Below are 22,909 nucleotides of genomic sequence, written 5' to 3'. Positions count from 1 at the left end.
TATTGTAATGAAAACCACAGGTTTATGAATGAGGTGGGATGTCACTATCAGTCTCACATGGTTGGGGTGGTTTGGTCAGGCTGGCTCAGAGAGAGAGCTGGACCTCAGCCTGCCAGGAGAGATTCAGACAGACAGACAGATGGCCAAGCCAGCTCTTTGAAGCTATGCAGAACATCCATTACAGAAATCTGCAGCGCTAGGCTGAGATGTAGTGGAGAGTGGAATTAAGCAGGACCTAGGGCCCCAAGAGAGAGAGAATGGATCCCAGTCCAGGGTCCTGGTTCCCCCAGAGAGAATAGAACCCAGCTCAGAGTCTGGAGAGAAACACTAGATCCCAGCAGTTCCATCCCTGCAGTCAGATCTCATGAGTTCTCACTGCACCAACATTCATTATTACACACATGAGCACAGAGGTCAGCTCACACTTGCATATGTTTGGTTAAATGTAACTTTACCTGACTACAATACAAGGGGAACTATAGCTATGGACTCAAGCAGTACTAGGTATCTACAGTAACTCCCAGCCCACCACAGTATAATATTACTGTGAGTTACAGCAGAGCCGTAAACAGATGCTTTAACTCATGAAACCACAAGAGGGCATCGGCCAAGTCTTTCATAGGAATATTACTGAAGGTTCCACAGTTCCCACAGGCAAACCAGGAAATAACATTTTAAATGGTTATATTGAAAAAAAAATGTTGAATGAAATGTATCAAATATATAAATCAAGGCTGAGCATATCTAACCCAGAGTCATATTGTAATGCTTTTCGTAGGAGAAGTATCGGAGTCAGGCGCAGGACACAGGGATGAGTGCAAACAAAACGTTTTACTCAAAAAACAATAATCCAACTTCTCCCACAGCAATAAAACATGACTGGGAGAAACATCTCCAACAACTACAAAACAGGAAACATTCACGGACAAGACAAACATGAAAGCCAGAGGGTTAAATAATGAACATAATCAGGGAATATGAAACAGGTGTGTATAATTAAGACAAAACCAAACGAACAGGGAAACATAGATCGGTGGTAACTAGTAAGCCGGTGACGTCGATCGCCGAACGCCGCCCGAACAAGGAGAGGAGCCGACTTCGGCGGAAGTCGTGACACATATATACATGCCATATTTATTTTGTGGATATAGTATATCTAACCTACCCCCGTTCACTACTCGCCTATTCTAACACATATAATTCTCACATCCCTCATCCAATAAAACAGACAGAAACAGTATAAAGAAATGTCTTTAAATATATTTTATAAGATACACAACTTATGCGTTGGCATTTTAAATAAAAAACATCTTATTACTTTTATCTTATTACTTTAATCTTATTACTTTCTCATGACATTATTTTCCAAAAAAAGTTTTACATATTATTCACTGAATATCTACAGCTCTATTTCCTGGTTAAAGACTTATCAGACCACAGAATGGTGAAACACTTGGAATGTCAAAGCATTGGCACATTAGTAGGGTTGCAAAATTCCAGATATCCGGGTTAGAAGATTCACAGAATTAGGAGAAAATAAGCAGGAAATCCAGAATCCAGCAATCAGGATTTCTGGAAAGCCTGGACATTTTGGAAAAGTTTCAGGAATTTTGCAACCGTACACATTAGTTAATTCTCAACAACAATAAGACAACAGTATCCTGATGCTACACGATCACAGTAAGATGTCTGGACCATCAGGTAAGAAGCACCATCTCTAGTCTACTGGGCTGACTGGTTGTGGTTCTTCCTCTCCTGCCAGGACTTCTTCCTCAGGTCCAGCTCAGTGTCTGTGAAGGCTGCTGGGCCCCAGTTAGTCATCCTCTGTGGTCCTTTATCGCCTTCACAGACAGAAGGAGAAAGAAAACATCACAGACTGTATTAAAACAATAGATCAATAGAACAAAGACATCAATAGCATTGTAATATGAGTATGGAGAGGAGAACAGAACAGAACATGAACATGCAGTGGAGGACATTCTACTATGGTGATGTTGGCCTCTCTCATTCTTACTTACCTGGCTGGATGAGACGGACCAGTCCCTCATGCTTGGCCACCTTGTCCTTCCAGCTCTTGGTCTTATTAGCTGCCTGCTCCAGTTTCATTCTCACCTCCTGTAACACAAACACACACACATAGTTTATCCATATATCTCAATGATTGCCAGTACCAGTCCCTTTAAGTAATAAATAAGTTATGCTGTTGTTCTTGAAGTAGAGACAGTTCTCAGTAAAATCACCACTAGATGGCAACAGAGTGCAAAGAGAGACCTCTATGATGGTTTTGTGTTGTGTCAACAGTTGACAGAGGAGTAATACGAGAAGAAGCCAAGTTTGGTGCCAGGGACAGACTGTCTGTTTCAGGCAGCCTTCCACTGACTCAACACTATCTTCAGCTGAATAAAGACCAGTAGTTGCTCACAGACATATAGGTCTAAAGGAAGTACTTCCTGCCAAATTTGTTTTAATCTTGTTTATGAAATGGCCCGGCAACACCTTACTTTAAGTGAAGTGTTAGTAGGGGACATGGTCCCTACTAACAGCCATATTGAAACACAGACAGGGTGTTGTTCTCTGACCTCGTACTGCTCCAGCGCTCCGTGCCTCTCTTTCTCAAGACTCTCCAGCTGCAACATGGCTGCCTGCAGGGCCATCTCCTTGGCCAGCCGCTCGCTCTCCAGCTCCTGCTTCTCAGCTTGGGTCTGGGAGATGGCCCTCTGCTGCTGCAGGTGGATTTGCTCCAGCTCCGCCCGCTTGGCTGACTCCTCCTCCAGAAGCCTGTGTACATGCAGAAACAGACACTCAAACAAATGCTGGGTCAAATGCTGGGTGCAGAAGCCTGAGAATGTGAACATTAACATCTATACACAGCCTACTGATACACAACTGTTTTTGTGCGATAATGTACACTACATCTGTGTGTGTTGTGTGAAGTTGTGTACCACATGGCACCCTTTTCCCTATATAGTGTACTACCTTTAACCAGTGGACGTACACTGAGTGTACAAAACATTAGAAACACCTGCTCTTTCCATGACATAGACTGACCGGGTGAATCCAGGTGAAAGCTAGGATCCCTTTGTCATGACTGACCACGAGAATCCAAATAGGTCAGATCAGGTTTGCAATGAATAACTTCAATCAGACCCCATTTCACCCGTAGTGGGGGGAGGAAAGAACTAGTGGGGATTGACACTCTTGTCCTGTTGTAAATCAAGGGAGAAGATCCAGGCTTGCGCTCTCCAAATTCACCAAAGAAATGTGCTTTGTCTCAACAGACCTTTTCCCACTGAAACTCTAACACGTTAAAAAGTGAATACTGGAACAATATTTCTAACGTAGAACATGTCATTTTGTTTGTTGTTTTGTGATGTCATTAAAATGTTATAAAGGAAATACTGTAACTTGGAAAGTATACACACCACATGGATGAAGTTTCCATACTATGGGTTGTGCATGTAATATGGAAAATTATTTGTGTTTTTTTGTTAAGAGAGGGGTGTGATTTGAGAAGTTATAAGAGATAATTGTTTTCCAAAACATTGCACAGTGAGGTCAGGGAGCGTGCCTGCCTGTCGGAACCGCCCCTTTCGAGCAAAAGGTATAAATGATGGGTTAAGAAAAAAACACATTGAACCAGAAAAAGTGTGAAGCGGCAACTACATGTTTAAAATGGTTTGAACTTTGAATCTCAACACGAGGTGGAGACGATAAACTCACCTCCAGGACAATCAATAGGTAAAGTATCTTCAAAAGCGAATTTAAGTAGGACCATCCTGTTACTCTGCTCAAACCATCATATTACTTTACTCTCATCACCCCACTGGGAAACCATTGATACGGCTGGCTAGCCTATCTTCAAAGAAGTATCTTCAAGAGTGAATGGAAGGAAAATCAACTCTGTAGTTCTGTTCAGGACTACACGACAAGTCCCCGGATACCGGACAACTACGAAGAAGGACAACAGTAGAAGAGTTGTTGGAATCATTTTGGACAATCAGAGCCTTACAAGCGTGCCGTGAAAAGGCCCAACACCCTTTCCATGGCTGCCCCGTTCACCGAGAGATCCCCGGCGAACCCAGGCATTTCACGTAAATACATTCATGATGTCATGCTCAAAGCGGGCGGCAGTTCGTGTGCAAAGTATATGGTTATTGTAGGTGAGAGTAGTTTCTGAATGTGGCAGTGTTAAGTGTCTCTGTCCCTCTCTATCTCTTCTTTAACAAGCATCCATGTTGTTGTCATTCCGCTAGGGACCTGTTTTCAGCGTATTACGTCTCCAGTAAAAACCGGTGCAGAGTGTGTGTGTTTATCCTGTGTTCCCATTTAATTAGCTAGTAAATAAATAATTAAACCAATTTGTGTAGTACTGAATCATAATTAAGGCTCGGGTTTTTGCAAATGCAAGGAGGTTATGACTGTTCAGAATGATGATATGATACGAGGTTATGATTAATAAGTTGACTGTTTATAGATGTGATAGGTAAAGACTTTTTTTAGTTTAATTCGGGAGATGGTAACGCTTTAAAGAACCACTCTCGTGGTGCCCCAGATCCTAATTAGTTAATTGTTACATGATTAATTTAGTTGTGTAATAATTAAACATAGTTAATTAGATAAATATGAGGGCAAAAGTGGAAGCAATTCAATATTAGAAAGGTGTTCCTAATGTCTTTTACACTCAGTGTAAGGCTACTGTCTACGAGTGTGTCAAGTGTGTGTTGCGTCTAACCTGGTCTGTAGTTTGCGCATGGTCTCCTCATCCTGCCTGGCCTGTCTCTCATCCTCTAGTGCATCCTCCAGGCGGTGGTACATGTCCTCCAGCTCCCTGACACGCTGCAGGTACTGCTCCAACTCACTGGACTTCTGGGCCACCTGCTCCTCCATCTGCTGACGAACCTGACAGGGGACAATGGACACACAGTTTGATATGATAATCTGGACACAGACATGAATGCACACACGCAAGTGCACACACACCACCACAGTACAAAGTAGCATGTGCTGTGCATATGACAATCAATTCTGTTTAGTGTAGATTTTCCCAGATAACTCCATAAATAATACTCATACTGTAAGTAATAGTAATACTAATAGTAATAATACTTTGTTATTCATCAAACGCAATGATTCAAAGTTATGAGAGAAGTCTTGCTGAGCAATACGTTGTTGCAGTAATTGTGAGTATGCACTTCCTGGAACAGAGCTAGAGTGTAGCTTTGTGGTTGGTTACCATTTTCTCTCTCTCCAGGTCCGTTCTGTAGCGGTCCTGCAGGTCAGTCTGGGTCTGTTTTCTCCTCTGCTCCTCCAGAGTCGCTGTGGCCGCTGCCTCCTCCAGTTTCTGTCAGGAGCCAAGGGAGAGGAAGCCTTAACACTAGAAAAGCCTGCCCCCCTTCGAGGCAATGACGAGAATTTTGGACATCAACATTCTAATTGTCTAATAAATACATTTAATATATTCTATCACAAAAATAATCCTTTGGTTGTGTTTACAAAGGTATTAGGTAACATTATAATATGAAAGGAAATGTATTTCAAAGAGTAAAATAGCATTTTTATTCATTTATGTAACTGTAGTCTACCAACAAAAAGCCACTAAAACACATTATTAATTCACTAAGGGCAGGTCTTAAAGGGACAGTGCAGTCAAAAACGTGATTTTCTATTTTTATTTTTTTTATGATACTTCCACACTATGAGGTTGAAAGCATTTCAATGGCAAAAGGAGGCCCAAGGAAATAAATTATAAAAAATATATTTGGAGTTATTTTCATGAAATAAACACAGTAGCTGTTTTCGAATACTCATACCTACCGCACTAACCTACCGCACTATAATTGACGTAAATTGAGTATATATTATGCTTATTGGTCATAGTTAGGATTTAGTTAGTATGCAGAAAGTTCCCGGATGTCGTACTAAATTCGCCAAAATACGAAGTATACAATCAGTGGACACTATTTCCGTGCTTTTAGGGCCCATAACGCAATTCTTCAGGAAATGGGCGTGGCTTCACAACGTTTCAGATTTGAAGAAAAATGTGGAAAATATGCAGCAGAAGTCCAACGAGAGCGGATACAAATTCATTGCTTTAACTAATTATGACAAATGTTAAGAAAATGTTGAGCAATGTAGTAAAGTAATTACTTTTCAAATAAGTTGCACGTTATGTTGGTCTACAATTTGTTAGCTACGCTTTCCTTATGAATCGCATAGCATTACAGCAGTAAGTACCGGTATGTTAGCTAGTTACCTAACGTTAGTTGACTACTAATACATCGAACTTGCCAGGCAGTTTATTAACTATCTAAATAACTACCTAACATTTATTGACTTGATTATTCAAATAATTCTTAGCTAAGTAGTATAGTCGTTGTGCGTTAATTCTGGCTATCTACTCCGATTTCAGAGCACTGAGTGTGCCAGAGTACAGAATAACTGATGAATTTACAAACACTCAACACCCGTTGAATATGGTCGGTGTCAGTAAACGTCGTAATTTAATTTTTTGTTGTTGTTGCCAGCAGCACAGTTACATTCACCAATGCTCTGGACAACATAAAAACAGCCTAACCAGCTCTGCTAGGGTGAGTAAAATGGTCAGAGTGAGGTGTTCTCTTATGTCTGGAAGTAGCTAGCCAACGTTAGCTTGGGTGCCATTGGTGTTGAATGCTCGATTAACCCTACTCATTGGCCAGAATGTCCAGTGTGCGCTCTGAATTTACGAACAGACAAACTGACAACGCTCTGGATTTACGAACGCCCAGAGCACACTCTGACACTCCAGATTGAGTTTACGAACACACCCAAAATCGCAAAATGTCTAGCTAGTCATCTGCTATGCTAACAAGCTAGCAAGAGGTTGCATAGCAACAGCATCAACTTCCGGTAGACAGGAGAAGCGCTTGTACTCAACTGAAACGATACCGTTTGTTTACAGTATACTAAAATGATATGTAATATATATGTAGTATGTGGTATATACTCATTAATTATGTATAGAGTATGTTAGTATGGGTATTCGAACACAGATAGTGATTTATTAGACATACAGTCATGATTTAAAAAATAACATTAAAAAGAATGCATGGGGGCTTTAAGGAACATTATGAATTCAAGAAAATGCACTTCAAAAGAACAGAATGGCATATTTTGAGTTTAAATATATTACTGTGGTTTGAGTGTTGAGCATGTAATCGCAGTAAATCTGCCACAAAATTATATTTTGAAATCGAGCTCAAGGGGTCATTTTTAAGAGTTGTTTAACAAGGCTATGTGATTTAGAAACTGCAGAATCTGCTCTTTCTGATACAATAATACATATATAGACATCAAAACGTCTTACCTGCTTGTGACTCTGTAGGAGAATTTGAATAAGTCACTTTTTGTCTCTCCTTCCCCTGCCTCTGTGTAAATATGTATTACTACCACTATGCTGCTGTTCATTGATTATTGATTTTTCCATTACCATAAGTATTTATCCATTTATGCTGCTACTGGTCATTATTACTCCTGTTTACATGAATATATTACCATTAGTATATTACCATCAGTATTTATATATTCCTGCTACTTTTCAGCACTTTTTAGCCCTGCCATACTTCCCCTGAGTGGCACAGCGGTCTCTGAGGCACTGCATCTCAGTGCAAGAGGAGTCACTACAGTCCCTGGTTCAAATCCAGGCTGTATAACATCTGGCCGTGATTGGGAATCCCATATGGTGGCGCCCAATTGGCCCGGGTTTGACCTGGCTAGGCTGTCATTGGAAATAAGAATTTGTTCTTAACTGACTTGCCTAGTTATATAAAGGTTTAAAACATCATGTACAGTACTGTGCAAAAGTTTTAGGCAAGTGTGAAAAAATGCTGTGAAGTAAAAATGCTTTCAAAAATAGACATGTTAATCAATTATATTTATCAATTAACAAAATGCAAAGTGAGTGAACAGAAGAAAATCTACATCAAATCAATATTTGGTGTGAACACCCTTTGCCTTCAAAACAGCATCAATTCTTCTACGTACACTTGCACACAGTTTTTGAAGGATCTCGGCTGGTAGGTTGGGCCAAACATCTTGGAGAACTAACCACAGTTCTTCTGTGGATTTAGGCAGCCTCAGGTTCTTCTCTCTCTTCATGTAATCCCAGACAGACTTGATGGTGTTGAGATCAGGGCTCTGGCGGGGCCATTCCATCACTTCCAGGACTCCTTGTTCTTCTTTACGCTGAGATAGTTCTTAATGACTTTCGCTGTATGTTTGGGGTCGTTGTCATGCTGCAGAATAAATTTATAGAATTTAAATTTATAAATTTAAATTTATAGAATATATAGTTTAGGTGTAGTTTCGAGGGGCCATCATCTGCCTCGCTGTCACGACTTCAGCCGAAGTCGGTTCCTCTCCTTGTTCGGGCGGCGCTCCGCGGTCGGCGTAGCCGGTCTACTAGCCATCGCCGATCCACTTTTCATTTTCCATTTGTTTTGTCTTTGTTTCTACACACCTGTTTTTCATTCCCCTAATTATTGTTCATGTATTTAACCCTCTGTTTCCCCCATGGTGTTGAGCGGGATTGTTTTATGTCATGTTCGGTAATGTTGGTGACTGGTTATTTCGACGGGTGCTGTTTTTTGCCCGTGCGTAAAAGTTGATGTTCGTGTGTTTGGGCAAGTGTAGTGTTTTACCTTGCACCATTCATGATTCTGAGTAAAGTTACGTTGCTCCCAATTCTCTGCTCTCCTGCGCCTGACTGCATACACCAGCTACACCAACCATTATGACACTCACAGGCTGACTGCCAGTGAATAACTGGCGGTGAATGAGGGGCAGGGGGGAATGTCCTCTTAAAATTGCTTATAACACAAATTATGTTTGTGATAATAAGATTCTAACAACAACAGTGTGTTATATAGACTTATTTAGGAAAAATCAAGGACGGGGTGGACATGGCTTTAAAAATGGCAGAGTCTTAAAAAAGTACATTCGCTTTGAGTCAACGTGACAGTGTTAATTCATCCTTTACACTCTCAACTAAAGGTTACTTTGAAAAGGAACTTGCCTTTAAGTTTGGTCTAATGGAGAAAAAACTGATATTGCTTTTCAGTGGGACAAGCTACACTCATTAGACTTATCGGACCCCTTTATCATATGTTTATCCTTTATAATTGTGACAATACAGCAACAAAATCATATTTAAACAATTGGACAGTGGTAGTTGATCTGATTTTGTTTGACATTTGAGTCATTTAGCAGACGCTCTTATCCAGAGCGGCTTACAGTAGTGAGAGTATACATTTTCATACTCCCCCACCCCCTTGGGAATCAAACCCTCAACCCTGGTGCAAGCACCATGCTCTAAAAACCGAGCTATACAGGATTTGAGTTGAGAACTTGAGTAGAAAAGAATGATGCATAAGAAGAAAAGCTGGGCCTCCAGATGCTGGTGCAAAGGGGGAAGTGGGTAGTCTGAGACAGATCTAAATAACCAGCAGACCAGCACCGGAATACAGGCATCAGCTCTTTCACAGGTGTCCCTGAGCCAGCTACGTTTGCATAGGTGCTTTTTTCCCCTTCTCAGATCTAATGAAAAACAAGGCAACATTAAACATGTCGTCCCCCAGGAATGATGCAGCACCCCCCTTGGGCTAATCAGTGTAATTTTGTAAATTATGGATCTCTATGGCAAGATGAATCATTCACCCAAGTTTAGTCAAAATCGGGCCAGTGGTGTCTGAGATATTGCTTGGGTTAGCTGGACTCATATCCCTGAGCATGTGGGCCAAAATTCATCACTCTGAGTCAAACAGATTAACCCCCTAAAGTTGATGTCCGCGCCCCGTGGAAATCTAATTAGCATAATACATTGCATTGGATGCGTCTCAATCCACCGCATCCGCCTACAGTGGGGGGAAAAAGTATTTGATCCCCTGCTGATTTTGTACGTTTGCCCACTGATAAAGAAAGGATCAGTCTATAATTTTAATGGTAGGTTTATTTGAACAGTGAGAGACAGAATAACAACAAAAATATCCAAAAAAACGCATGTCAAAAATGTTATAAATTGATTTGCATTTTAATGAGGGAAATAACTATGTTTATTGGTCAATAGAGGCCATGTTGTTTTAGGTACTAGTCTGGAAAATATTGTATTGAGAGACCTTTGTCCATAGACGCCACATAGCAAGTTTCGTTCAGATCGGTCATTCGTTACCAGAAGAGTGGTATTTTAAGTGTTTTTCACAAAATTCATAATGGCAGAAAATCCATCATGGCGAACCTTATGTGTCCTTAAGGCAAAATTGTTCCTTGTGAGGAAAGGGACCTATGTAGCGAATTTTATGACTTTAGGTCAAACGGGGTGAGGGGCGTGACCTTCCAAAATTAGCATTTTCAATCTGTTGTTATAGAGCCACCATCTGGCCAATCAGTGTACTTTTGTAAATGCCGGATCTCTATAGCAAGACACATCGTTCAACCAAGTTGACAAAATCGGGCCAATGCGGTCTGAGATATCGCATCTGACTAACGTATGAACATAGAAACGTAGTAACGGACGGAGACAGATCCACAGTCCCCTCCCTGATTTCATCGTGGGGGACAATGGTCTGTTTCTGAAATTCATAAACATTTCTAACATAATATGCTTGATTCACTGCATTTGGGAATTAAGGTAAGTTCTCTACAAATTTTACACTAGTTAAGCATGGTTAAACATTAAGCATGAGAATTCACGGTATGGTGTTCATTAATGAGGAACTGAAACTCCTCTGGGAATAACAGAACCCCCCCCCCCCCAGGCAATACTATGAGAGCATCTGAGCCATGTGAAAAATAACAAATAAACCTACACTAAATAAAGTGTTCATCAAAACAGCAATACTTAACTGTAAACTTAAAATGTCTATTTGTATACATGTACAAAAATATATAATAAAAGGGTATGGGAGAAAGCAAGTAGGGAGAGAGGGAGGGGGAGGGGGAGAGAGAGATATAGGGGTTTTCCTTGACTCAGGAAAGGGAGGGTGGGTAAGCTCTGACCTTTCATTCTGTCCATTATAATTGAATGCTGTAAAGAGTAGAGACAGAATTCCACCATATAATCAGCCTATTGTCTTTAACAGTCACACCTCCTTCACACAGCCACTGGACTTTTCCATCAAGTGCTTTCACCACAGACTTAAGAAATAGTGAAGCATTTTACAAATACTGTAACAGGCTCATTATAATATATGTTGTACCTTCAGGAGTAGGCTACATGTAAAATGACATCAATGATCATGTTTACTGAGGTCAGCCGACAACTGGTAGTATAATTCCAAAACTACTATAATAACCCTACAATGTAACTACTACAATCAGCCCTGATGGGCCATGAATGTGTCCGATTTACTCTGGGTTGTCTCAGCTGAGAGAGTGGAAGAATGTGTGACAGGTCTGTGTAAAATGCTTGGAAACAGGCCTGGATGAGGACAGAACCTGTAGCTTTGACCATAGAATACAATCAACATTCTTAGTGTTAATTCTTAAGGGGCTACAGCCCTAAGGCAGAAAAGTTAACTGTCATTTACAGCAGACAAACAGAGGACAATAAAAGTGTGATTAGTAACAGGGAGAGGTGTGAGGATTCCCTGTCCTGAGAGAGCAGGTCAGTTTCTGTGGGGGTCATAGTTCTGAATGAAAGGGGGTTTGTTAACTCTGAATAAAATGTTGATGACAAGTGGTGTGAAGCTACATAGCAATTATGTGAGAGAGCGATCGAGAAAGAGACCGCGCGAGAGAAAGCGAGAGAGACAGAGGGTCTGCAATATAAATGGATGGAAAGTGGTGTTTGGGGAAAAACACACAACATTGTAAAATCCATGCACACAAACAACAAGTGTGCGGTTAAAATTGGCAAAAAACGCACAGACTTCTTTCCACAGGGCCGTGGAATGAGACAGGGATGCAGCTTGAGGCCCACATTCTTCAACATATACTGTATATCAACGAATTGCCGAGGGCACTAGAACATTCTGCAGCACCCGACCTCACCTACTATAATTTGAGTCAAATGTCTACTGTTTGCTGATGATCTGGTTCTTCTGTCCCCAACCAAAGAGGGCCTACAGCAGCACATTGATCCTCTGCACAGATTCTGTCAGACCAGGGCCCTGACAGTGAATCTCATTAAGACAAAATAATGGTGTTCCAAAAATGGTCCAGTTGCGCGGATCACAAATCCAAATTCCATTTAGACACCATTGCCCTAGAGCACAGAAAAAAACTATACCTACCTCAGGCTAAACATCAGCACCACAGGTAACTTCCACAAAGCTGTGAACGATCTGAGAGCCAAGGCAAGAAGGGCCTTTATGCCATCAAAAGGAACATACAATTAAATATCCCAATTAGAATCTGGCGAAAAATTCTTCAATCAGTTATAGAACACATTGTCCTTTATAGTTGTGAGGTCTTGGGTCTGCACACCAACCAATAATTCACAAAATGGGACAAACACCAAATGTACAAATTCAAACACTAAATAATGCATGCAGAGCAGAATTAGGACAATACCTGCTAATTATCAAGATCCAGAATAGAGCCGTTAAATTCTAGGACCACCTAAAAGGAAGCGATTCCAAAACCTTTCATAACAAAGCCATCATCTACAGAGAGATGAACCTAGAGAAGAGTCCCCTCTAGGGATTGGCATGAGAAATAAAGTACTTGAACTGACATCAATAATTGATCTTTAACCAAAGATCAAATTTTTTCTAATACTGTAAAACTATTTGGTCAAAAAAGACCATGTTAATTTGTCTTGACTCTAGTGTTCCATTTGTACATGTGCATTTGCAGGACACAAAAAAATAAATAAACCAAACCAAGCATTGCACAGTTCTGCTCCTGAAATTTCCTTTGCCCTCCTTGTCCCACAAATTCTCAATGGACTGGTTGACTTAAGTAGGAAAATACGTGTTCAACAATGAGCTGCAGTTTTGGAATAATTGCGTCATTTTCCATTTAGGCTACTTTGGGGTTGGCACTAGTTACTATGCTATATTGTAAAAATTCATGAAACCCAATATTATCTTTTTGCTCTTCATCTTTACAATTTTACCACTTTTTCGTGATATCCAATTGGTAGTTACAGTCTTGTCCCATCGCTGCAACTCCTGTACGGACTCAGGAGAGGCAAAGGTCGAGAGCCATGCATCCTCCAAAACACAACCCTGTCAAGCTGCACTGCTTCTTGACACACTGCTCGCTTAACCCGGAAGCCAGCCTCACCAATGTGTCGGAGGAAACACGTGCATGCGCCCGGCACGCCACAGGAGTCGCTAGAGCACAATAGGACAAGGACATCCCGGCCGGCCAAACCCTACCCTAACCCGGATGACGCTGGGCCAATTGTGTGCTGCCTGTGGTGGAAATTACAACATTATGTTATTCACATTGCTCTATATTAGAATGTATTCTTATATTAGCACTTTCACACTCTGTCTGTTCTTCTGAGAGGACGCCTCTGAGGCTTAATGCTGACAGTTGATTTACAATGCCTTGATGATAAAACCTAAAGACTGCATTCCATGATTAGTGTCTGTGTGAAATGTTGGCCTGTCTGCCAGGGACAGGCAAAACCACCCTCCAGTTTATTTCTCCCACATCGCAGATGAACACTGGACTTCATAATTTTAGGGAAGGACCTAGTGTCCTATGTTGCATTAGTATTTCTGTATAATATCAGTTATCAAGGTAAGACCCAGTACTAGAAACCCCTGTCCAGACCCTCAGGAGGCATCTCACCGTGTACGCCGGATGGCCATCGACGACACGGGGAGGAGGGGTGGGCCTGGAAATAGAAGACAAAGGGCTATGAGACACGGGCTTAATTCTAGACACATGGAATGTAGGATGAATACGAAGGGTATGGGGCAATAGAAGGCGGACAGCAGAGGGGCTAATGATCTTGGAGATGGGGAAAGGGCCGATAAACCGGGGGAACAGTTTGCGAGACTCCACCCGGAGGGGCAGATCACGGGTGGACAGCCATACCTACTGCCCGAGACGATACCGGGGAGCTGGGTTCCGATGGTGATCCGCTTGTTGTCGATACCTGGAGGTGGTCTTGAGGAGGGCCGACCGGGCTCTCTTCCAGGTACGACAACAGCGGCGGACAAACATCTGGGCAGAACGTATGCCGACCTCCTCTTCCTGCTCAGGGAAGAGCGGGGGCTGATATCCCAGGGAACACTCAAAGGAAGATAGGCCTGTGGCAGAGCAGGGAAGGGTGTTGCGGGCGTATTCGACCCACACAAGCTGCTGGCTCCAGGTGGTGGGGTTGGCAGAGACCAGGCAGCGCAGGTTAGTTTTGAGGTCCTGGTTGGCTCGCTCCGACTGGCCGTTGGACTCGGGGTGGAACCCGGAGGACAGGATGGCTGACGACCCATTGAGGGTGCAGAACATCTTCCAGAACTGGGACGAGAACTGAGGACCCCGATCAGAGACCATGTCCACGGGCAGTCCATGGATCCGGAAGACGTGCTGCACCATGAGCTGGGCCGTGTCATTGGCAGAGGGTAGTTTGGGGAGAGAAATGAAGTGGGCAGCTTTGGAAAACCGATCCACCACGGTCAGGATGGCGGTGTTGCCATCAGACAGGGGAAGACCCGTGACAAAGTCCAGGGAGAGTGAGTGAGACCAGGGACGGTGGGGGACAGGCAGAGGTTGGAGGTGACCAGCCGGTGCTTGCCAAGGAGTTTTGTTCTGTGCACACACCGTGCAAGCGGCGACGAATGCGGACACGTCAGGAACCATAGTAGGCCACCAAAAGCTCTGTCGCACAAAGGACAGGGTCCGACACGAGTGTAATAAGGGTTCTGGAAATAAGAGCATCTTGTCTGCTAAATTAACAAAACAAGGATATGCCATTGCACAGCCATACCTTTTTGAAGATTGTGTTCAACGATATAATATAACCAGTTGTTATTACAGTGTCAATAAATTAATCTTAAATGGCACTTGTTTTTTTTATTGACTGAATATACACTATATGAGGCAATTTAGCAATTAGGATTCGTTATCTGTAACATTCTGATAAATTAGGCATTGTTGCTCACTGTTGGCATATACTGTAGATAAATACGCACACATTTTTTCCAGTGCCACCCTTGTTCTTAAAATAGCTTATTTTGTTTTTGAGTACTCCAAAAAAAATCATGAGAGTACTCGAACAGTCAAAGAAGGACAAATTCCCATCCCTGGTCCCCTCAGCAAGCTGGTCCTGGGGTTTTGTTCACAAACACCAACAGACCCCACAGAACCCCAGGACAGAAACACAACCGGAGAAAACAAAAATATAATTACTTGACACACTGAAAAGAACTAAACAAAAAACAAAGCAAACTTGAATGCTATTTGGCCCTAAACAGACAGTACACAGTGGCAGAATACCTGACCACTGTGACTGAACCAAAATTAAGGAAAGCTTTGACTTCCGACTCAGTGAGCATAGCCTTGCTATTGAGAGGCCGGCGTAGGCAGACCTGGCTCTCGAGAGAAGACAGGCTATGTGCACAATGCCCACAAAAAGAGATGGAAAGTGAGCTGCACTTTCTGACCTTTAGCCAAATGCCATATTAGAGACACATATTTCCCTCAGATTACACAGACCCACAAAGAATTCGAAAACAAATGAAATTTTTATCAACTCCCATATATATTAGGTGAAATACTACTGTGTGCCATCACAGCAGCATTATTTGTGTCCTGTTGCCACAAGAAAATGACAACCAGTGAAGCACAAAAACCATTGTAAATACAACCCGTATTTATATTTATTTTTTTCCCTTTTGTACTTCAACTATTTGTACATTGTTATAACACTGTACATAGCCAACATTTGAAATGTATCTATTATTTTACTGTTCATTTCTGATTTTTTATTTCACTTTTGTTAATTATCTATTTCACTTGTTTTGGCAATGTAAACATATGTTTCCCATGCCAATAAATCCCTTTGAATTGAATTGACAGAGAGAGGAGAGAGGGACAAAGGAAGCGAAACACACAGAGAGAGAGAGAGAGAGAGGGGGAGGGACAGAGAAATAGACAGTACCTTCTTCATGGACTCCAGTTGTCTATGCTTGTTTTCATTGGCTATCTGCAGCAGCCTCATCCTCTCCTCCAGCTCCCCCTGCTCGGCCTGCTGTTTCTGCCTGAGCTCCCTGCGCCGCAGCCTGGCCTCAAGGTGCGGAGAGGGTAGGCCCAACCTCAGCAGCTGGATGCATGTTTGGATGGCTGGGAGGGGATGTGAGGAGAGGAGAGTCAGATAAAGAAAGGCTGGCTACTTTATCTACTGCAGCACCCCTACACCCTGATATACACACAGCTGGGACAGAGCGATGTGAGAACAAGTTCCTCTGAGATTTAAAAATAAACCCTAATGTGGTGAGATAAAAGCTGTGCTGTTTACAGAATCTGTTAAGATTGTGTTGAGGGATTGGTCACTTTACCTTGAATCCATTCTTGTTTCCTCTTCTTATCCGATGCACTGATCTCAAAGCTTTTGTCTCTGCACTTGACTATAAAGAGGCATTTCTTCCCCTCCTTGTCTGGTAGAGACTGCAGAGAGAACAAGACGTCACACACTCACTGCACACTTCCTTGTGTTGACCCCATTAACCCTCTAGAGTTTGATGAAACATTGAATTTGTGACTCATTTCAGGAAACTAGGCGTATGTTGCATGTCGCTACTTCACAGGTGAGCCATTTGAACGTAAACTTTTTTTTTTAAATCAAAATGCGTTTTTTTGTCAGAAATGCCTTCTGGAACATGTGAACTTTCATGTGCCTTAATAAGAAACTTGTGGGCCTCCCGAGTGGCGCAGTGGTCTAAGGCACTGCATCGCAGTGCTAGCTGTGCCACTAGAGATTCTGGGTTCGAGTCTTGGCTCTGTCGCAGCCGGCTGCGACCGGGAGACCCGTGGGGTGGAACACAATTGGCCCAGCGTCGTACGGGTTCGGGGAGGGTTTGGCCGGCAGGGGTATCGTTGTCCAATCGCGCACTAGCGACTCCTGTGGCGGGCCGGGCGCAGTGCACGCTGACATGGTCGCCAGGGGTATGGCGTTTCCTTCGAAACATTGGTGCGGCTAGCTTCCGGGTTAAGTGGGCATTGTGTCAAGAAGCAGTGGGTTGTGTTTCGGAGGACGCACGGCTCTCGACCTTCGCCTTTCCCGAGTCCGTAAGGGAGTTGCAGCAATGAGACAAGACTGTAACTACCAATTGGATACCACAATATTGGGGAGAAAAAGAGGTAACATTTTTTTTTAAATAATAACATTATAAAAATAAAAAATAAACTTGTATGCCATCTGTAAATTCTAATAAAATTGTTAAATTACGAGCCTAGTTGGTTTAGCCACAGAAAAAGACAGAAACGTTCCCGCTAGCCATGATTGGCTAAGATAATGGATGGGCTGGACATGCTGAGAGATGAGTTCGGATTGGTCTGCCATGTAGCACGATTCTGTCTATAACATGAGCTGGTCAGTATGTGTAGGTAATCCTTTCTAACGCGGCTTTTTTGAAAGATATCATGTCGTCGAACTGCAAAGGTGTTGCTCTCCACTTTCTGGAGGACCAAGTTTTGAAATCAGTGGAATGCGGACGCTACAGACGTTTTCGTGAAAATGTTTTTTCGGCATGTCTCATGGCCTGACAAACACCGCTCTAGCCCTGCCACCTTTCAACACAGATGCGGAAGAGCGATATCGGTGGATGCGGTGGATTGAGACGCAGCCCATGCAAAAAAACAGATATCTCTAACTTAAACAGATAGATTTTGTTGAGGATTGTTTTATTATTTTAATGACATTTACGTGGGGCCGCGGAAATTGTAGGCTATGGGTTAACAATGGCAAAGGAAGCTGGTTAACAAAAGTGGGCTAACATGCATTCTAACGCTCCACACAATTATTTATTTATTTATTAATGATAGCATTAAGAGTGACCAATGGAATAATACATTGTTATTACCTCCACACAACAGTTGCGGTCCAGCAAAATTTCCCCCTTCTTGTCAGTGAGGTCCTCACTCACATAGTATGACATAGAGTTTGGTCCAAGCACAAACCAGCGCTCTGTCCAATTTTTCCTTTTGTGGCCTTTTTTCATCATGTAGCCCTTCAGGAAAAAGTACATGAATCTGTCACACTCAAGATTGTAATATCTTATCTATATCTATTTTATTGTTACCACCAGCAGAGGTCTGACAGAGGTCAGTGTAGAGTAGACAGTCACTGTGTCCTAAATGGCACCCTATTCCCTATTTAGTGCAGTACTTTTGAACAGAGCCCTATGAGTTCTGGTTAAAAGTATTGCACTACACAGGGAATATGGTCCCATTTGGGATGCATAAAGTGTAGTGAGAGAGGGTACCGCAGGCAAACCTGTCTGAGAACATCCAGTATGAGCTCCTGGAAGACCTCAGAGATGCCCATGGACAGAGTCTGGCGGTTCATGCCCTTACTGAAGTGGCCCATGCCAACCAGCTCTATCAGCTCCCAGGCACTCAGGCATTGCTGCTTCCTGTTCAACGTGAGCTTGTAATCATCAAACCTCTCCTGATTCCAAATGCCTCCCATGGCCTCCATCAGCTTCCGCAGGAAGTACTCAATCTGGAGGGGGAGGAGAGGACACAGTGAGTCAGTCCTGTGGTATGAATGGGTATCATTTTAACTGGAAGAGCATAATTACAGCTGAACAAATAAGATATGTATGTGTATTAAAGGTGTTGTCTTGTCTCTCACTTCCTCTGTGATGATGACCAGTGGGTACCTGTCTTCAGACAGGAAGTTGAAGATGCACCAGACCTTGAAGGCATCATCATTGGAGATGAGAAGATGGCTCATGTTGATGTTTTTCTTGAAACACAGTGTCCAGCACACATTGTTGAACTCCAGTATGTCAAAGTTATCCCTAACCTGTAATTAACATAAACAAAGCCAACATTTACACAAAACAAAGCAAAATAACTTCCCCTATTTTTCTTCAACATACTGTAAGTAAGAGCAATAAGATTAGAAAGGGTCAGTAGTAGCCTAATATTTCTCTGCCCTACGTTTTAGCCCACAGGATGTGAAGTACAAACATAATGTTCTTCGTCTCTTCATTTTAATTCAAGTCAGATTCCGGAGAAGAAAGGCAAGGAAATAGCCCCCAAGTACAAATAGCGCTAGGACTAAAGCAGTTTACTAATTGACATCAGTGTTAGTGTTATTGCTATGGAAACAGTTGGCAAGCCTTCAAGTCTACAGATGTGGGCTATATCTGATGGTCTGCCAACTAGAGAACTGAGGACAAAAACTTTGAAGATCACTTCTTGCTTTATCACTGGTGTTTACAAAGTCAGTGCATTCATTACCAATGGCTGACTGCTTGAATATTAAAAAGGACATAAGTAATTATTATCTCTCCCAATGCCAATAGATGGGCCTTTGAAATCTCCTTCCCATGCACTACAAAAGTCATAATAAAACTCCTTGTATGCTATTTTTTTTTATCTCACTCGAGTCGTGTTCTGATTATGAGTCAGCCTCTATAAATTTGCTATCACAAAAAGGGTCCCCGGCCACAAAAAGTTTGAGAACCCCTGCAATACGTGTAACAACAAGGTGTTTACCAATCAGATTGTGAAGCTTTTCTAGAAAACAGACTCAGCGAAAACCAAAGACTCTGCATATGCAATCATCATTTTCTGGAATAGATCTACAGTAGTGTGCGTGTTAACTCTTCACTTCTAAATGCAATGTATGACACAGGAGGAAATGGGAGTAGCTGATGTAAGCTGAATGGACGTTTGTTTTGAAACGAAGGCTATATTTTCTTGCACTCATTGCAGTAATTTTCAGCACACATGGTTTTTTTCTTTCGATAACTCACAATGGTGGGTCTCACACCTCCTTGATGGCTGTGAAACAGAAAGATTCTGCCATTCACACAGTAGACCTACCATAACAATGGCAGCCTTGTTCAAGGTCAAACAGATCCTGCTTGCTCCATTTATTTCTCAAAAACCAATACATTTTAATATGGGTGGCATGCATATCTTAGAAACTAAGATAAATACTGAAAATAGCAATAACACTCATCATATTATGAGCAAGGAAAGTTATATACAGAAAAGCATTTCCTTAAACAATGTTTCTAAAGGCGCACATAAAACACTTCCCATTAAGTCTTATCATCCACTATGGGGATACGGCACTGCAGAGTTACACCTCATTCTGAGGGATCTGTCGACCTAGGGGCTATGTACATTCTAGTGGTTCTATTTCTATGGACCCAACATCCCAGAGCCCTCCACTAACAGACCCACTGAGGTGAGGAGACAGGATGACGCAGGTCCTCAGAAGCCTGAGTGCAATGTCGGTTTGACATTTTACTGCATTGTTAGGAGCTCGTAACATTCACATTTCGCTGCACTCGCTACAACATCTTTTAAACTATGATCAGATCAAATCAACTTTGATTTGAAGTCTGCCAACTCTTTGTGACTTTATTTATTTTATTTAAGTCAGTTAAGAACAAATTCTTATTTTACAATGATGGCCTACCGCGGCCAAACCCTCCCCGGTTGTGATACAGCCCAGGATCAAACCAGGATCTGTAGTGACGCCTCTAGCACTGACTTGCAGTGCCTTAGACCGCTGCGCTACTCGGGAGCCCACTTAGACAGCTGAGCCACTTGGCATGACAATGAGCAATGTAGTTGGAAAGAGCACAAACAAATCTGTGCTCTTACTGCTCACCTTGTCCAGTATGAATCTATTGAGGTAGGGCATGTATCCCTGGTTGGACACAGGGCCCTCATCGTCATCCTTAAAGTGCTGCTCCAGGGCCACTGGGTCATGGGGTATCTTCATCACAGTGCACAGGTTATGAGAGAGCACCTGTAGGGCCACAGTCAGATCATGCAGTCAGGGAAACCATTGCCGTCATAGTAATATCATTCACCAGGTACTTCCCCCCAATGCTCAGAAGCATTTTATACAGGCTATGCACAATGAGTCTGGGGGTGAGGTTACTGTCATACTGTTGGTATTCACTGGGCATAGTATAGAGATGATGTTACAGTAATATTGGGGTGTTCAAGGGATATCAAAAAGATTCCTCATACAAGTGGGCATCATGCTCCCATTAACACAATTACATGGTGATTTTTCAAAAGGACCTCTGTTTAGTCTAAGATCACATTGACATGCATGACTAAGCATGTGTTGCTGTCAGTTCAAGCATCACTGCCCAAGCATTAGTTCTGTTCCTTCCTGGAAACATTTACAAAAAGTGTGTTGAAAAGGTCCCTGTTGAGATGTAGAGCGAAGTAAATATATCAAAATAAAATCTTATGATATTTATAAACAAGCCACTCATGAACATCTATAATCTAGACAAACGGAACAGACTGGACTGTCTGAAAAATAATATTAACAATGGATGGTTGACAACATTTCCCAGCCAGTCAGGATGTTCACTATGCAGTGTTGTGATAGCTCAGGTGGAATTTAGGTGCTGAATGAAAGGTGAAGACATATTTTCCAGACATCGAAAATACTTATTTTCTGGATGTCTAAAGTATGTATATGTCTATGATTGGTTCAGATTTGGTCCGGGCAGGACCAAAAATCAACGTCCTTCGAAGTTGAAATCAAGAACGGTCTAGACTGCACCAAAAAAAACACCAACAAAATACAGTAAATCCAGACAGCACCAAAAAACGGACCAAAAAAGAAATCCAAAAGACGTTGAGGTCGGTAAATGCTGAGTGTAGCGTCTTCATCAGAGCCTGGCTGGTACACAGACCACCAGACTGACCCAGACAGGAAAACAATACCTACCCTTCCAAAGCAGTGCCCCTTGCCTTTTACAATCTCAACACTCTTACTGTAGATTCTGTCCAAATGACAAAATATCCTGTGTAAAGCAAGATTATCATCAAGGCATGCATGTCCCACATTCATGGGTATCTGTCAATCAACAACGGTTATTTCCATAGAACCATTGTTATTCCTGTTTTTGTGAGAAAAAGTTAGACACAGAAATGAGTAAGAGAAAATACTACTGATATAAGCAGAAACTGAGTAGCCTGTGAGTTGAGGGACAGCAGAAATGTGTCTTTACTTTGCTGTCGATGTTTCCGACCGAATTATCACTTGGCAGTTGACACAAAATTCACTAATGTGAGGGAAGCGAAGCAGCACATAAAAGTATAGTGTATACTGAATTAAAATTAATATCTCACATACACGGTCAAATCTTTTTTTATCCAACTGATCTGAACTTTTTGTTTGTGTCTGATATTCAGATCAGCAACATGAGAAAATATTCCAATGTTAGAATTAATCTAAGTTTCGGTTTTTGATCAAACATTTTTTTTTTTTACTTCATTATGGAATAATACTGTAGGCCTACTAGCTACGATTTAAAGCCTACCTTAAGCTGTGATTTGGACACTTTCCCACTTTGATCCACGTCCAAGGCTGTGAATGCGTGCCATATTGACTTCAGAAGTTCATCCCGTAGTAGTCCCATGTTCGTAGTCCCTGGTGCGCTCGATGTCAAAGAAAAACTGCAATTTTTTTCCCAGACACTGATACATACAGTCACGTGATAGTGTCGCAGCAGGAAAATGACACTGTATCACCCAATGACTGTATGGTAGCACAAGACAGCGCATAGTTGTCAAACGCGTTGCGCTTTCATCAGTATTCAATTGTGAAGAGAAAACGGTTAATAGACCACAAACAGCTTAATAAAAACATGTCCCAACAATGAGCAAACCTATGTTCCATAGTGGTACAGACTCTCAACTTTATTATAAACTACATTAAAAAAAAGCTTGTATAATCTGAAAGACCACCATCTCTCATTTACCT

At 42.1% G+C, this 22,909-nt stretch overlaps 1 protein-coding gene across 1 annotated transcript; it reads right to left on the bottom strand.

Moving 5' to 3' along the window:
* Window positions 1-1,248: 1,248 nt before the first annotated feature.
* Window positions 1,249-22,637, bottom strand: LOC106587550 (switch-associated protein 70). Its single transcript, XM_014176045.3, has 12 exons — window positions 22,467-22,637; window positions 20,786-20,926; window positions 18,785-18,958; window positions 18,425-18,652; window positions 18,012-18,158; window positions 16,488-16,596; window positions 16,091-16,272; window positions 5,234-5,341; window positions 4,733-4,899; window positions 2,580-2,778; window positions 2,019-2,115; window positions 1,249-1,841 (listed from the first exon to the last, which is right to left on the bottom strand). Exons 1-12 carry the CDS (start codon window positions 22,563-22,565, stop codon window positions 1,723-1,725), a joined length of 1,770 nt encoding a protein of 589 aa, XP_014031520.1. The 5' UTR covers window positions 22,566-22,637; the 3' UTR covers window positions 1,249-1,722.
* Between the last annotated feature and the right edge of the window lie 272 nt (window positions 22,638-22,909).

The sequence above is a fragment of the Salmo salar genome, chromosome 26, assembly GCF_965601325.2.
Source record: "Salmo salar chromosome 26, fSalSal1, whole genome shotgun sequence".
NCBI lineage: Eukaryota > Metazoa > Chordata > Actinopteri > Salmoniformes > Salmonidae > Salmo > Salmo salar.
Note: the sequence above shows the minus strand (reverse complement) of the source record. Positions and strands in the feature narration are given on the sequence as shown.

What these genes read in the sequence shown, in the direction of transcription:
- LOC106587550 (XM_014176045.3), bottom strand. Translation starts at nt 22,565, where the DNA reads ATGGGACTACTACGGGATGAACTTCTGAAGTCAATATGGCACGCATTC. An exon ending in ACCGCAACTGTTGTGTGGAG is followed by an intron (nt 16,597 to 18,011) that starts GTAATAACAATG and finishes TTCTCTCTGCAG; the next exon opens with TCTCTACCAGACAAGGAGGG. An exon ending in ACCTGGAGAGAGAGAAAATG is followed by an intron (nt 4,900 to 5,233) that starts GTAACCAACCAC and finishes GTCCCCTGTCAG; the next exon opens with GTTCGTCAGCAGATGGAGGA.